The 14,828-nt window shown below is 50.7% G+C and overlaps 3 protein-coding genes across 4 annotated transcripts; 1 reads left to right on the top strand and 2 right to left on the bottom strand.

Annotated features, from left to right (window-relative positions):
* Positions 1-653: 653 nt before the first annotated feature.
* Positions 654-2,732, bottom strand: selenos (selenoprotein S). The gene is made up of 6 exons (XM_057025081.1): positions 2,475-2,732; positions 2,027-2,143; positions 1,652-1,758; positions 1,500-1,580; positions 1,262-1,334; positions 654-1,141 (listed from the first exon to the last, which is right to left on the bottom strand). Exons 1-6 carry the CDS (start codon positions 2,539-2,541, stop codon positions 1,062-1,064), a joined length of 525 nt encoding a protein of 174 aa, XP_056881061.1. The 5' UTR covers positions 2,542-2,732; the 3' UTR covers positions 654-1,061.
* A 418-nt stretch (positions 2,733-3,150) lies between these two features.
* On the bottom strand, positions 3,151-6,246 carry snrpa1 (small nuclear ribonucleoprotein polypeptide A'). Its single transcript, XM_057025079.1, has 9 exons — positions 6,069-6,246; positions 5,337-5,484; positions 5,181-5,259; positions 4,788-4,834; positions 4,611-4,713; positions 4,312-4,391; positions 3,763-3,838; positions 3,596-3,689; positions 3,151-3,421 (listed from the first exon to the last, which is right to left on the bottom strand). The coding sequence occupies exons 1-9, from the start codon at positions 6,148-6,150 to the stop codon at positions 3,279-3,281; spliced, it is 852 nt and encodes a 283-aa protein (XP_056881059.1). The 5' UTR covers positions 6,151-6,246; the 3' UTR covers positions 3,151-3,278.
* A 1,080-nt stretch (positions 6,247-7,326) lies between these two features.
* On the top strand, positions 7,327-10,394 carry lins1 (lines homolog 1). Of its 2 annotated transcripts, XM_057025073.1 has the most exons (6): positions 7,327-7,771; positions 7,852-7,941; positions 8,260-8,392; positions 8,652-9,221; positions 9,321-9,504; positions 9,666-10,394. In XM_057025073.1, the coding sequence occupies exons 1-6, from the start codon at positions 7,448-7,450 to the stop codon at positions 10,354-10,356; spliced, it is 1,992 nt and encodes a 663-aa protein (XP_056881053.1). In that variant the 5' UTR covers positions 7,327-7,447; the 3' UTR covers positions 10,357-10,394. The 2 variants fall into 2 exon arrangements, with proteins under 2 accessions (XP_056881053.1, XP_056881054.1); XM_057025074.1 differs by lacking the exon at positions 7,327-7,771 and having other exon boundaries at positions 7,881-7,941; positions 8,068-8,392.
* The last annotated feature ends 4,434 nt before the right edge of the window (positions 10,395-14,828 follow it).

The following is a 14,828-nucleotide window of genomic DNA, read 5'->3' as shown; positions in this document are numbered from 1 at the left end:
CGCCAATTTCAATAGACACAGTTGAGTGGCTCAGACCGGTGGAGAATTGATAGCAAGTGTTTCCTATAAAATGTTGACACGTAATAAAAAAGTAAAGAAATCGTTTCATGTAAACTCGTGAAAGACATGATCGCCACACGTGTCAACAATCATCGTGATCTAATCGGACTCATCATCGTGCCTCCACAGAGGCAAACATGTGAACGGAAAGAGTTGTAGGTTCCGATCCTAAACACGACTGTGGCCCTACGGAACCATGAAGTTCTCATCTAAACGCGAATCACTGAAATATTTGGACGGTACTTTTCCAACAAGGCGACGTACTCAGATGAAAGCAGACATTCTTTGCTTTTAGAAGAACATCTTGTCAAATTCGTCGCTTCAGGACAGAACGGTTCCGCAGACTCTGGCGCCACCTAGTGGTCGTTGGTCGGTACTGCAGCCTGCTGGTATCACGCGTCTGTTTCAAGGGGACTGATTAAAAGTGAATAAAAGTTCAGCTCTTTAACCCACAAGCCATCCCCACATGTACTATATGGAAACATGCTGTGCAGCAGTGCCCTCAACATACTCTTATTCGTTGTTTTAAACAAGTTATTGTTTTTGTCTCATGACTTGATTGTGTGCTGTAGTTTTATTCAGGCGCAGCGCAATAAGGGAGCACAGCTTTATTGGTTTACACATGTACAGTTTGATCGTGCGTCTGAGACGCGGAGATCAGAGGGTGTCCTTCACCAGCTCAAACCTTTCCACGATAAAACACGAGGGGGCAGAAAACACAGGGGGCATCACCGACCACAGAGCTCATCAGCCAAATCCGACGGCCAGGAACCGTTTGCAGAAATGGCGTCATAACAGGCTTCTAATGTCCCCGCACGTCTGCGTCCTTCTAGGCTGAAGGAGGAAGCCACAGGAAGTGCAGGAACGAGTGAAACGGGGAGGCGTGGAGCAGCAGCAGATCAGGGGTGGGCACATTAAAAGCTTGCTTCAGTGGGTCAGTGTGCGCGGGGCGAGGTCAGAGCGCAGAGGTCAGGCGGACCCAGCAGCTCTGACCTTTAACCTCATCCACCTGACGAGGGCCCCCTCCGCCCCGGTCTCCAGGAGCACGAGCCGCCGCCCTGTCCGGTCAGAGGGTTATAGTCTGCAACACAGCAGCAGAGTGGGTTCATTCTCTCTAACGGTGCTTTTGTCTTTAGGCGAAACACATTAAATACGCTAAAATCTCCACAAATGTGGAGAGCGTAGCAGGAAAAGGAAATACCTCCGCTGCGGAGCGGCTTCCTGTCTGGTTTTGGTTTGCGCACCACTGTTGACGTGCTGGCCTCGTCCTCAGCCTGTCCACATATAAACACACATGTATACATTCATCAGAGGTGAATTAGCATCTTAGCTTAGCTCTCTACCCGCGTAGCAACAGCAACGGTGCTCCAGGTTAGAGGTCATTCTCATTTAAGACCGTTATCAGGAACCAGGAGTGGGACTAGACTCTTTAGACTCACTTCTGATTGTCTCGCCGCTGCCCGGATGCTCTTCCCATGCTGCAGCCGGTCCAGCTTCTCTTTTCTCCTCTCTTCCTCTTTCTGGTCAGAAATTCAAAGGATGAGAGGTCCGACCGGACCCGACGAAAGGCGCCCGTTCTAACGGGCCTCACCTCTTTCTGCTTCTCCCTGAAGACGACCGCCTTGGCGTCCAGCTCCTCCTGCATCCTCCTCCGAGATGCTTCCATGGCCTCTTGGTTCCTGGCCACTAAAACGGCGTCTTCACCATAAAAAACAGTCACTTTAACACAAGAACGATGGTTTTACACTTGATGTGTCACTGAACATCGACCCAAAACGACCCAGTTTGGGTAATAAATAAGGTAATAATCAACTAACACACGTTGTTAAAGGAGCTGGTGAACAAGTACTGGCCCACAGAACCCTGTCAGGGGAACCCTAAGCAGAACCCAGATTGTCAGGGGAACCCTAAGCAGAACCCAGCATGACAGGAGAGACATCATCCAGAGGGGACACGTCTGGCTGACCTCGGTGTGATCCCGGATCCTCCTGACTGGATCTCCTCCGGCTCAGCTGCTGGACCAGCAGGTAAACGACGATGCAGAGCAGCAGCAGGTACCAGCCGAACTGGGACAGAAGTTCTCCTGCAACAGGGACCGAACACCTTTAAAGACACAAACGCATCGAGACGCCACGAACGAGTTCCGTAGTTTCACACAAGAAAATAGGGTTAAATACGTGGAAGCGTAACGTTGCTACCAGGACAGTTTCAGTTTTAACTAAATTAACGCAGGAAGCGTTTAGGTACCGGTGACGGTAGTTAACCCGGCTAAGCTAACTGTTAGCTGTTTACAGCCACAGAAGCGGTTCGAAACACCTTGTTGTCCGGTGTGACACCAACCTCGTCATCATTTTACTTGCTGAATCAAAAGAAACCAACCACGCACAAAAATGTTTCGTTTTAATGAGATTTACCAACGATGGAACCCAAATCCGTGTTTCCGAGGGGGTCTTTCCGAGAAGGTAAGACATCGTCATCCATGGCTGCTAAGGAGGCCTAATGTGGAGTTCCGAGAAGAGCCGTAGTTTGTGGTCGTGGGTGTAAAAGTCCGTAAAAGTCCAAAAGTTCTCAGAGTTCTACAGCAGCACAGACGGGCACCATGCTAACAGCTAGCTAGCAATACAGCTACATGTAGGGTGACGTGGTAGCTGCGTGCTGCCTTCATGACGGTGGGAAAATCAGACACTTTTAAAACCACCTGACTTCTGCGCACAAGGAGTTTGGGCTCCTCTTTTCTTAACCTGCCAATATGTCGTCTTCCTTCCGCAAAAGAGACTGTATTTATTTCACCTTCACTTTGATACTCCGTTTCTATGGAGACAGATTGATACAGTTCTCCTTAACCTTTGTTTAGCATAAAGTCTGAGCGTCCGTGGAGCCGTCACACTGGAACCACGTGACATCTCATGTCCCATTTAGGTTAATTGCTATTAGAATTACCAGTATAATCCATAGTAATTATACAGGTAAAGATATTTCTGGTTATAACTGGTGACGTGTCCGACCAGCTTGTACGTGCACGCTGACCACTTGATTTCCATCCACGGATTTAGTCGTTACGCTTTTATAACTCGCTGCCACACGTTACAATGTAGTAAATTAGCTTTTTATTGTATATTACAAAAAACAACAACAAAAAAGGCCCGACACATTTTCAAGAGAAAAAAACCAAATGTACAACATAAAAAATAAAAAAAGCTCCCGTGGATTTGCGCTGCTTAGGAGCCGTTGACATGCTGCTCTACGTCCATGTCTTCATCGACATTTCCACCTCTCTCGCTCATCCCCTCTCCCAGATCTCCAGCCATATGTGCTCCTTCTTCCTCCTCCTCCTCCTCCTCCTCCACCATGTCAGCTTCACCTGAGTGCACAAATTCACCTGTTAACCATCAAAAGGCTGGTGCACGTGGAGCAGAGAGCTAAACAGAAGCAGCGAAGGCTGCTGGTATTCTGCTGCTCGCGGCTAACGACAGGAAGCTTCCATTGCTCGTGGGCTGGTGACGGTCTGGTGACGGTCTGGTGACCAGCAGCTCACCTGCTCTGAGGTCTCTGCCGGGGATCTGACCCGCCTGCAGCATCCCTTTCAACCTCTCCACCTCCGCCAACGATGAGGCATTAGCAATAGCATTCTAGGAAAACACAGTATTAGTGGGTGCCCCCACATGGCCGTCAAACACCAATGACGACTGGGACAAAGCCAACCTTGATGGCCTCCACGTCAGCCTGAGACGGCCCCGTCTTCTTCTTCTCCAAGGGTGCGGCGGCGCCGATGGTGAACCTGAAAGAAAGGCACGTCGGTGACACGGACCCGCACCAGCTCCTCTGACCTCTAGAACCAGTGTAGTATCTTTTCTCAGGTCAAACAGTCCACAGGCAGCAGTCCTCCGCAGCACTGAGACCCATGTGGCTTCAGGAAACAGAACTTTATCTTTCTGAGGACACGTCCGCAGGGCTCTATTACAGGTATTTGGGTTGGGGACGTTTCCAGCAGTTTCCTCCTTGTGACCCGATGAGAGCGACACGGTGCCTGTAGAGACGTGCACCTTCCCTTTTACAGGGATCTGTCAAAAGTCTTTGTCCCCCTTGTGTCCTATTGCCTGAGCCCTGTCAGTACTGTACAGGATGGGCCAGGCTGGCGTTGACCAGATCAAAGCTACGGGCCGGCACCTTTCAACTGATTCAGCCTTTTCCATCAGCCAGGATCCAGTGATTCTGAGAAGCTGCTGTAAAGAAGTGGACTTTTTATCTTACGTTTTGGTTCGCTTGGCAATATCCTTTGCAAGCTGAGCACCTCGTTTGCCCTTGAACATTTTCTCCGCCTCCTGCCGTTCCTATGGTGATATAATTGATGTGAAAAACAGGGTGAAAACCGCGAGCTTTGATCCAAGAGGGAGGCAAGGACAGCCGGGAAATGGACAAGCACCACCACAGTTTTATACGTTCAAAAACTCTCCAGGCTGGATGAGTTTAGCAATGGAAAACTCTAGTTTCAGTTCTGATACACGGAGGAACACATTCTCATGAGGTCGGCAACCTTCCTGCTCACATACCTTCAGCTTTACCTTCTGGAAATCAAGCACGCGCAGCTGTGGCAGCTTGTTGATGACATAGAGCCGGTAGTGCTTCTTGTTTGTCACCGGATTCCTCAACAAGCTGGGAAGTCATTATCAACCAGTTATGGAGTTGAAATAAAGACATTAGTCAAGGTTAAAATGGATCGCTCAAACCTGAGGAGACTCAAGGTCTTTATTGTGGCCAGTGGATCCAAGTCACCCTGGAAAGAGGGGAAACATTTATTCAATTAAAAATGTCATCCTGAGTAGACAAGAGCGACGACACAAGAGAAGATCTGTTCATATTGTTGGGTCAAATAGGTCACCACCGAGTGAGGTGTGGTTATTAACCTTGATGCTTTCAAAGGAGCAGAAATTGAAGAGATATTTCCAGCACAACTGACTGAGACAATGATATCTAGTGGTTGTGGATCTCAGGGGACGGACAGACACAATCACGCCACCCTGGTCCAAATCAAGCCGACCGAACAGCTTAGATGGACGCCCCCCACCACTGCAGAAGCCTTTAGATGCTCCACAGCCAACAACATCCCCGGCTACACTCACCAGCTCCTGAATGTTGTTGCTCGTCAGAATCAGCTCCCTCAGGTTTGGCAGCGCCTGCTCCAGATTCTCCCCGATGCGACTGGACACACATCGAACAGGATTTAAACACGGCATCGGCGCGCAGAAAGGAAGGTTTTACACGTGCGAGCAACTCACCAAATCCTGTTGCTGTTCATTAACAAGGTTTTCAGCCTTCTGAGCAGAGGGAAGCCGTCCAGTTTTCGGACTTCATTATCAGAGAAGTCCAGTGTGTCGAACTGGTCCAGAGTCGCCCCCAGATTTTCTATCACTGGAATTTTATAACCTGGAAACAGACCAACAAGAGGGTTTAATTCAAAACTGTCACATCAGCATCGGTTTCTTTTAAAAAATGTGACCAGGTCTGGTGGTTCAAACACTTAAATGAGTAGAAATTGTGCCGTTAGTCTATCTTTGTCATTTAAATGGTCTCCAAAAGGATATTAGCTCCATAATATCTGACGATATGACGGATTTTGATTGATCACCCCTATAAGTCGTATTTTACCAGCTCGGTTCTAACGTGCACGTCTGTATTTTATTACGTATTGCTTTCTAAAAATAAACCCAGGTAAACTTCGCTAATGTTAGAGGCGCTAATGATGCATTTAGGGGATTGCACAGGAGACATCGGGACACCTTTGTCTGTTCATACCACATTATAAGACTGCAAAAACAGGCTTTAATAGGCTTCACCAGATTAAGAGCACCTACCCAGCGCAACATACTGAAGCTAAAGACCACAAGAACACAACAGGTAACATTTTGGTCCGATAAAAAGCGCGATTCCGTTGTGATTCTCGGCCCGTGCGGAGGGGAAATGCTAAGCTAGCACATTAAAGAGGGCTCTGGTAAAAACAAGCAACTAACCTCGTAAGTCCAACTCTCTGTCTCGGACGGGGTTGGTGTACTGGGCCGCCTGCTCGATCAGTTCAGCGGATAATTTAACCATGTTGACACAATCAGATTAACAAACTTTAGCTTAGCAACAACACGCCACGCGCCGCGCAATGTTTCTTCTTCGTCGATTTTGACCGCGCCGGTTTCTTCTTCTTCGTTCCTTCCTTGATTTATGTGCAGTAGCGCCACCTAATGTACAAGAGGGTGAAGTTCAATTTACACTTGATTGATCATTAAGATTCAGATTTCCTTTATTTGTTCCACAGCGGGGAAAATTACGGCGCAACAGCAGCAAAAACACACAGAGGAAAATACATTTAGGGATGCAAGGATAGAAAAAGAACAATAAGTAATAATAATAAAAATATAATACAAAAAATTGTATGGGACAGGAGGAGGATGGACAGACTGGTGAGGTGGGTCAGCTCTGTCCTGGGATGTCCCCTGGACTCAGTGGAGGTGGACAACACGTCCCACCCCCTACAGGACACCCTGGCAGCACTGGGCAGCTCCATCAGTGAGCGGCTGCTCCACCCTCGCTGTGTGAAGGAGAGATATCACAGATCTTTCCTGCCGGCTGCTGTCAGGCTGCACAATAAACATAATGCGTGCTAATAAATAACTGCTTTTAACACTGGACTCACACAATAACATTACAATTCTCTAATAGCATTTCAACCATTCTGCACACACTGAATATTATATATTTCCGATCTGTATATTCGTCAGGTAAACTTGTCTCTGTAATATGTATTTATACAAAAAGGCTGATTATCCATGTATCTTGGATTTTATATATATAATCTGAATCTGACTCTACCACCCTATCAACTAACCTTAACCTGAAGACGACTACTCTCACAACGCTGCTACCTCGGGGCTACTTTTAACCCTCCTTTACCTGTCCAAAGTGGGCTAGATTCAGAGGTGACTCAGATGTGTCACCTGTGGCTGTGACAACGGTAGTCAGGTGTGTGAAGCGTGAACAGAAGGAACACGGGATGCACTGTTTCCTGTCATGATGGGAGGATCACACTTCCCCCTGCAGTTTAGTTTTTAACTTTAGTTATGTTCATGAATATCAAATATGTGTTGTACACAATATATAATAATGTGTACAGCACTTTATGCATTATTTGGTGACCCATCGATTAGATATATCGTCTTGCTGCGCATTACCATAATGTCCTGCAGGGGGCAGTGAGGAGCTCTAACACGCACAGGGTCACAATTCTAACGAAGTAGAAGAAGAAATGGAGGCAGGTGGGAGATGAGGAGCAACAGAAGAAGGAAACTATGGCCAAACAAGCAAACTAGGAGAACAGAGCGTAAGAGGAAGGGCTCGGAAGATGGAGGCGGCCGTGCTGGGATGTGCAGCGGGACCTAGATGGCGCTTTGAGCGGCTGTCGCAGGTTTACAGGTGCCTCCAGAGCGGGTCGCGTCCCGGCGTCAGCGCCGCGGCTCTGGCTTCCCTCCTGGTGGAGGGGGCTTGTGAGGCGTCCCGGGAGGATGGTGGTCCTGCGGGCAGCCTGGAGCTGACAGGGCTCAGCATGACCCTGCTCAGGAAGATCAGCTCCAGCCTGGCGGCTCGGAGCCTGCCTCCGGCTCTTGCTTCATATTTGGTGGAGACGCTGAAGATACTAGTTCATGAAATGGATCTGATGTCACATCTGGTGAGTCGGACCCCCCCAACCCCCAGATGTTGAGTGAAGCGATACTCCGTGTTTACCAGAATCCATTTGCTCCCTTCCAGGTCCGTCATTTCCAGGCTTCTGACCAGATCTTGTCCCATCTGGCCGTCAAGACTGTATCAACATATGTCATCTATCATCTACACGAATCTGTGAGTCCTCAAGTGTCGCCTTTACGAGAATTTACTGAAGAGAACTTTTGGTCTCAGTCTGGTATCGAATCCTACTTAAAAGTAGACGTAGTACATTGAATGTTGCCTGTTTTGTTGTGTATTTAGCTGCTGTAATGGTGCGTCCAGTTATTCCAGCAGGTACAAAGAAGCCCTTAAATCAGGACAGGTTCCCCTCAGACGTAACTGGAGTCTGACTGCACGAGGATGCAGAATCTCTGCTTTCTTGTGTCGAACCTTTTACCTCCAAAGCTAAATTCTGCTCAGCGCGTTGACTCGGTGTGGGCTAATTTTACCCAGGGTGCCGTCAGCCCTGCGTGGGAGCAGACCTGTCTACGGGCCTTCGCCCTCGCCGTCCCGGGCCCTGAATTAGACGCCTGTCTGCGGTCGCTGACCCGCGCCTTAAAAGAACTTGTGAAAGGAGCTGTGCAAGGTAAGATCTAAGCCATTATTCAGACCATCACCTAGAGATAAGAAAGAACCTGGGAGTAGGCAGGCGTGCACGTTAACAGGTGGATCTACTAGTGAGGGTTTAAACCCTCAGGTCGATTTCCTGTAGTTGCTCAGGACGCCTTTAGAAGACTCAAGTTTCTGGCCTACATGAAGGCTGGAGGCCTGCTTTGCTGTTCTGATTCTACTAAAAGCTCCACGCGTTAAACTGGTCTTGTGATTTTCCTCACTTGGACCTTCAGGGGACACTGGAAAACTGCTGTCAAGCTTTGATTCCAGCCTCGGTGTGTTGTGCTCAAAGTTGCTGAGCGAGGAGAGGGCGACCACGGGGCGGTCTGAGAGCACGCTGTGCTTCCTGGCGGACCTGTTGGAGGCGCTGGCGGCATCCTCGCTCATCGGGGGCGCCGGCAGCTGCTTTCACTGTCAGGAACTGGTCCACCGTCACTCCTCGGAGCTTCTGAAGGTCATCAGCGGCTCCTCTGGGGACCTGCTGAAGAAACGGCTCCTGCTGCTCCTAAAGAGGGCCGTGCTCCAGAAGGCTGGGGAGGAGTGGGTCTCAGGAGACCTGCCTGGGCTGAAGCTCAAGCACTTTGACCCTGATGTGACTCTGCTGGCTCAGAGCGTTGTCGCAGCAGTGGGGGCCGACTGGTTGGAAGGGCTTCAGGGGGACATCTGCTCGTCCTTTTGGGGGTCTGGACCCACACGTGTTGACCCTTCAAAACCAGACTGCGTCCTGCTTCGAGCCGTCAGTCTGCTTCTTCTCAAATCCATGGAGATTCACATCCAAACTGCTTCCAGAAGAGGCGAAAAAGGTGAGAACAGAAGTGTATATATGCTCCTATATGCATTTGAAGTGTCCACAGCAGCCGGGGAGTTCTGTTTCCACCTTTGTGTCCCGCTTCTCACCGCAGGGTTGCTTGATGTTGCAGAGTTGTGTGGTTATCTGCAGAAACTCTGGGGCTTCCTAAAGAGACACAGTGAGGAGCTGAGGGAGGAGCCGCACCTGTGCTGCTGGGTCGGCCGGCTCTTCGGAGAGCAGGACGACGACATGATGGAGGCGGCCAAAGCTTTGCTTTCCATATTCCTCCATTACAGGTATGAACCTGTTTCAACTGAACTGCCCCAGCTGCCTTCAGGCCACTTTGGACCACCTCATGGTCATATTTGTTGTCATTATTGTTGGGTGTTCACCTTGGAAATGTGGTTTGAACCGAGCTTCTTCCTTGATGGTCCCTGTTGCTCCTTTCTTCCTGCAGACAGCACTCGGGGCTGGATGGACTGGCTTTGCTGGAGGAAGCTTGTGCTTCTGGCTACAACCCTCACTGCCACTTCATCCTCCTGCTGGAGAGCATCTCCTTTGACCACAGCTTCCTGCTCGACCTCCTCATCTCCACCGAGACCTGTTTCTTGGAGTATTTTGTGCAGTACCTCAAGTGTCTCCTGGCTGACTGGCAGGGTTTCGCTGTGACATGTGGTCACGTGAAGAATCCGCCTGCATCTTCACGTGCGCGTCAGATGCCTCGGGCCTGTGAAGGTCAGAACCAGCCATGTGAAGTCACTGCCCGTGTCCCTGCTCACCCTCCAGGTCTTTCCTCACCCCGGGAACCCACCAGCTCGGCTCCTGGCCTCCAGCTGGTGGACTACAGTAGTTCTGATGAGTCCGACCATGAGAGCGGAGGTCCGCGGGGTGCAACGTGGACCAACCGTATGAGTGCCCCGGATGTGGAGCAGGCGCCCGTCAGACAGCCTCATTTTAAGGCGCCTCGCTCTGGATCTGAAAAGACATCAGATGTTAGCTGTGAGGTAGCTGCAAGAGTGCTGGGCTGCGTGTCGGAGCTGAAGGAGGTTGTGGTGAGGCTCCACATGAAGAAGCTCTTCCCATATAACCCTGCCCCCCTCCTAAAACTCTTAGGACAAGTGCAAGCCTGCTGCCCTCCGTCGCCATGAGAGTTTTCACCTTAATAAAGCAGCTTTCTCCAGTCCAATTCTGTCTGGCAACGAGTGTTTTTCAGTAGCTCGGACGGACGGACGGTCAGAGATGAGATGAACGTCACCAAATCCTCCTCCAGGATGTCTGAAGACCTGAATTAAGCCCCCCAACACGAGGTTAAGATACACGCCTCAGTCCTCACACTATAACTCCACACAGCTCGACTGTTAACGCCCTCTTTCACCTCCGTAATAAAAGCTTCTCACGTGTAACACGTCAGAAACTGGAGTTCCGGTCCTGTTTTGCTAGTTTACTGTCATGTTTGCTGCAGCTTGGTCACATTTGTGGTCTTCCTGTGGAGGTAGAGCAGCTAGTAAAAGCAGTGATTTTACCGACACTTTCCTGCAAAGCAAACTTAAGAACATGCAAATATTTTAGGTAAGGTCAACAGAAAATGAAAGCTCTGAACTGACCCATACCGAAGGCTGGTATTTAGTTTATTATGGACACCAGTGTGAGGGTGGAGTCGTCTTTTCAGGGTTTCCACAATCCTACAAAAAGAACTACTAACTACTACTGACTACTAGAAACTAGTGACCAACTAATAGTCAGAAATGAACTATTTAGTGGTCAGTATTGTCACAAACACTTCTAACCCATAAAGCTGGTGGTTTGTGTCTTTAAAAGGGCCGAGAACTTTAAATCTGCACAAAGACTTCTAATGGAGCCGTTTGAGGTGGTGGGGGCACCAACGAAGAAGAGAGCAGGGGGCTTAATGGGGGGGGGGAGGGGAGGAGAGGGGGAGAGGAGAGGAGGAGGGGAGAGGAGAGGAAGGGGGAGGAGAAGGGAGAGGAGAGAGGAAGAGGAGGGGGGAGGAGAGGAGGAGAGGAGAAGAGGAGAGGAGAGAGAGGAGAGGGGAGGGGGGAGGAGAGGAGGGGAGGAGAAGAGGAGAGGAGAGGAGGGGGGAGGAGAGGAGGAGAGGAGATGAGATGAGGAGGAGAGGAGATGAGAGGAGGAGGAGTCCAAGGTGTGACGGCTCTTCCAGGAATAAATGAGTGTCCTGACTCAAAGCGCATGAATGGAATCCGAGTGTCAGCAGGATCAGGACGATCTTCCTGGACACACGCGGCTGCGCAACACTTGTTCAGCACAATCCAAGTCAAATAGTGTTGTTGAAAAATGGATCTGACAGTGTCCACAAGGAGATTACAGAGGCCAAAAACCACAGAGAGCAAACAAGGACAGGACATGAATGTGGGTGTGGTCACTCTATGATGGGATTATTAATCACATTCAACATTAGAGCAGAGCCAAATGTCTTAGAGGGGTGTGTGGTGTGTGTGTGTGTGTGTGTGTGTGTGTGTGTGTGCGTGTGTGTGTGTGTTGTGTGCCTGTGTGTATGTGCGTGTGTGTGTGTGTGCGTGTGGTGTGTGTGTGTGTGTCATCCTTCTTCAGGTTTACTCCCCAACCCAGAGTATTTGCTAAGCACCTGTGGAGAGGAGAGGAGAGGAGAGGAGAGGAGAGGAGAGGGAGAGGGGAGAGGGAGAGGAGAGGAGAGGAGAGAGGAAAGGAAGGAGAGGAGAGGAGAGGAAGAGGAGAGGAGAGGAAGAGGAGAGGGAGAGGAGAGGGAGATGGGAGAGGGAAGAGGGAAGAGGAGAGGAGAGGAGAGGAGAGGGAGGAAGGAGGAGAGGAGAGGAGAGGGGAGGAGAGGGAGAGGATAGGAGAGGAGAGGAGCGGAGAGGGAGGAGGAGAGGAGAGGAGAGGGAGGAGGGAGAAGGAGAGGAGGAGGAGAGGGAGAGGAGAGGAGCGAGGGACCAGAGGAGAGGAGAGGAGAGGAGGAGAGAGGGAGAAGGAGAGGGAGAGGGAGAGGAAAGGAGAGGAGAGGAGAGGAGAGGAGAGAGGAGAGGAGAGGAGAGGAGAGGAGGAGCCGAGGGAGAAGGAGGAGGAGGAGGGAGAGGAGAGGAGAGAGAGAGGAGAGGAGAGGGAGAGGAGAGGAGAGGAAGGATGAGGAGAGGAGAGGAGAGGAGGAGGAGAGGAGAGGAGAGGAGAGGAGAGGAGAGGAGAGGAGAGGAGAGGAGAGGAGAGGAGAGGAGAGGAGAGGAAGAGGAGAGGAGAGGAGAGGGAGACGAGAGGAGAGGAGAGGAGAGGAGAGGAGAGGAGAGGAGAGGGACGAGGGAGAGGGAGGAGAGGAGAGGAGAGGAGAGGAGAGGAGAGGGAAAGGAAAGGATAGAGGGAGGAGAGGAGAGGAGAGGAGAGGAGAGGAGAGGAGAGGAGAGAGAGGGAGAGGAGAGGAGAGGAGAGGGAGGGGGAGAGGAGAGGAGGAGGAGAGGGAGAGGAGAGGAGAGGAGAGGAGAGGAGAGGAGAGGGAGAGGAAAGGACAGGAGAGGAGACGGAGAGGAGAGGAGAGGACGAGGGATGAGGAGAGGAGAGGGAGAGGAGAGAGGGAGAGGAGAGGAGAGGAGAGGAGAGGAGAGGAGAGGAGAGGAGAGGAGAGAGGAGAGGAGAGGAGAGGAAGAGGAGAGGGAGAGGAGAGGAGAGGAGAGGAGAGGAGAGGAGAGGGAGAGGAAAAGGACAGGAGAGGAGAGGAGAGGAGAGGAGAGGAGAGGAGAGGAGAGGAGAGGAGAGGAGAGGAGAGGAGAGGAGGAGGAGAGGAGAGGAGAGGAGAGGAGAGGAGAGGGAGAGGAGGGAGAGGAGAGGAGAGGAGAGGAGAGGAGGAGAGGAGAGGAGAGGAGAGGAGAGGAGAGGAGAGGAGAGGAGAGGAGAGGAGAGGAGAGGAGAGGAGAGGAGAGGAGGGAGGAGGAGCTCGTTGCTAGCCTGAGAAGATACAAGCGCCTCAGATCCCAGAGACTATTTGACCGAGGGAGTTCAGTAAATATGGACGATGAACTGATCCAACACACCAACAGACTCAGACGATTCCGGGCTTGTGTCACACCTGTGCTCCCCCGGCCACCCGCTGATTTATTCCTGCTCAGGTCGCGCTCACACAGCTAATTCATGACCTTTATGGTTGTTGATGAAGCAGCACCAGAACCAGGTGGAGTCGTGGACTTGTTCCTTTTGGAACTGGTGCATCACACCAGTTCCACACCAGTTCCACACCAGTTCCTCACCAGTTCCACACCAGTTCCACACCAGTTCCACACCAGTTCCTCACCAGTTCCACACCAGTTCCTCACCAGTTCCACACCAGTCCCACACCAGTTCCACACCAGTTCCTCACCAGTTCCTCACCAGTTCCACACCAGTTCCACACCAGTCCACACCAGTTCCTCACCAGTTCCACACCAGTTCCACACCAGTTCCACACAAGTCCTCACAGTTCCACACCAGTCCCACACCAGTTCCACACCAGTTCCTCACCAGTTCCTCACCAGTTCCACACCAGTTCCTCACCAGTTCCTCACCAGTTCCTCACCAGTCCCTCACCAGTTCCTCACCAGTTCCACACCAGTTCCTCACCAGTTCTCACCAGTCCCACACCAGTTCCTCACCAGTTCCTCACCAGTTCCACACCAGTTCCTCACCAGAGGACGTGGCTGACAGGTGCACCTTCAGGCCGTCCCACATTCATTACAGTGCAGGTCCAGGTAGGACATCCACACAAGGCCTCCAACAGACCGAAGTTCCCCTGTGGTTGGACAGAACCTGGTGCACGGTCCCTCCACCCTTGAAGGTGTGACGGGCGGTGAGGTCGAGGTGGTTCTGACCCACTCTATCCTGCAGTTTATCCTTTCTGGACCTACACTTGTTAAACTTGTCTCTTTTTTGGACTCACGGGTCATTTGTCCCCTTCAGAGGCATCATCAGGAGGCACTAGGTGTCCATGGCTCCATGTTCTAATGAATGAACGTCTTCATGACATTTGACACAACACACACACCCTTCAGATCTCTGATGGTTCAGGTTTGACCCTATTAGAGATGGTTGGTTCCATCTAACTGAGTAACTAGGTTAGTAACTAGGAGGGTTAGCAGGGTGCTGAGCTGCTGGACATGAGGCCACTGAAGATGTGATTTATCCTGAGAATCCTCATCCCTGCATGATGAGCTGCTACTGTTTTATTGACACACACTCAAATACGCTGTGGAAGAACAAATCTTTATTGACACAAAACGCTGCAGGGAGTACAAAGCTGCACTTGTGTGAAAAGATGCACCACAGGATCTAGATCCTGGACTACAGGACCTGAGTCACTGCAGATTATTTACGCAGGCCAGAAACATCATTAATCCTTCAGACAACATTCCTTCACCTCCTTAAATCAACACGCGTGTTTACACCTGAACAATGTTCCATCTTTATTTTCTTAGCTGGCTGATGAGTGTGAGCCAGCATCCATGACCACGTCTCACAGAACCGCTGAGGACCGATTCCAACGTCAACGTTCATCCTGGTTTTGGGATGCAAATGTTGGAGTGAACTCTAATTTACTTTCTTGGGTTTATTTCATTTTTCTGCTTCATAGTGGTGGTCGTGGTCTACTGTA

Source organism: Takifugu flavidus, chromosome 2 (genome assembly GCF_003711565.1).
Source record: "Takifugu flavidus isolate HTHZ2018 chromosome 2, ASM371156v2, whole genome shotgun sequence".
Taxonomy (NCBI): domain Eukaryota; kingdom Metazoa; phylum Chordata; class Actinopteri; order Tetraodontiformes; family Tetraodontidae; genus Takifugu; species Takifugu flavidus.
The sequence above is the reverse complement of the archived record's forward strand: the minus strand, read 5'-3'. Positions and strand labels throughout refer to the sequence as shown.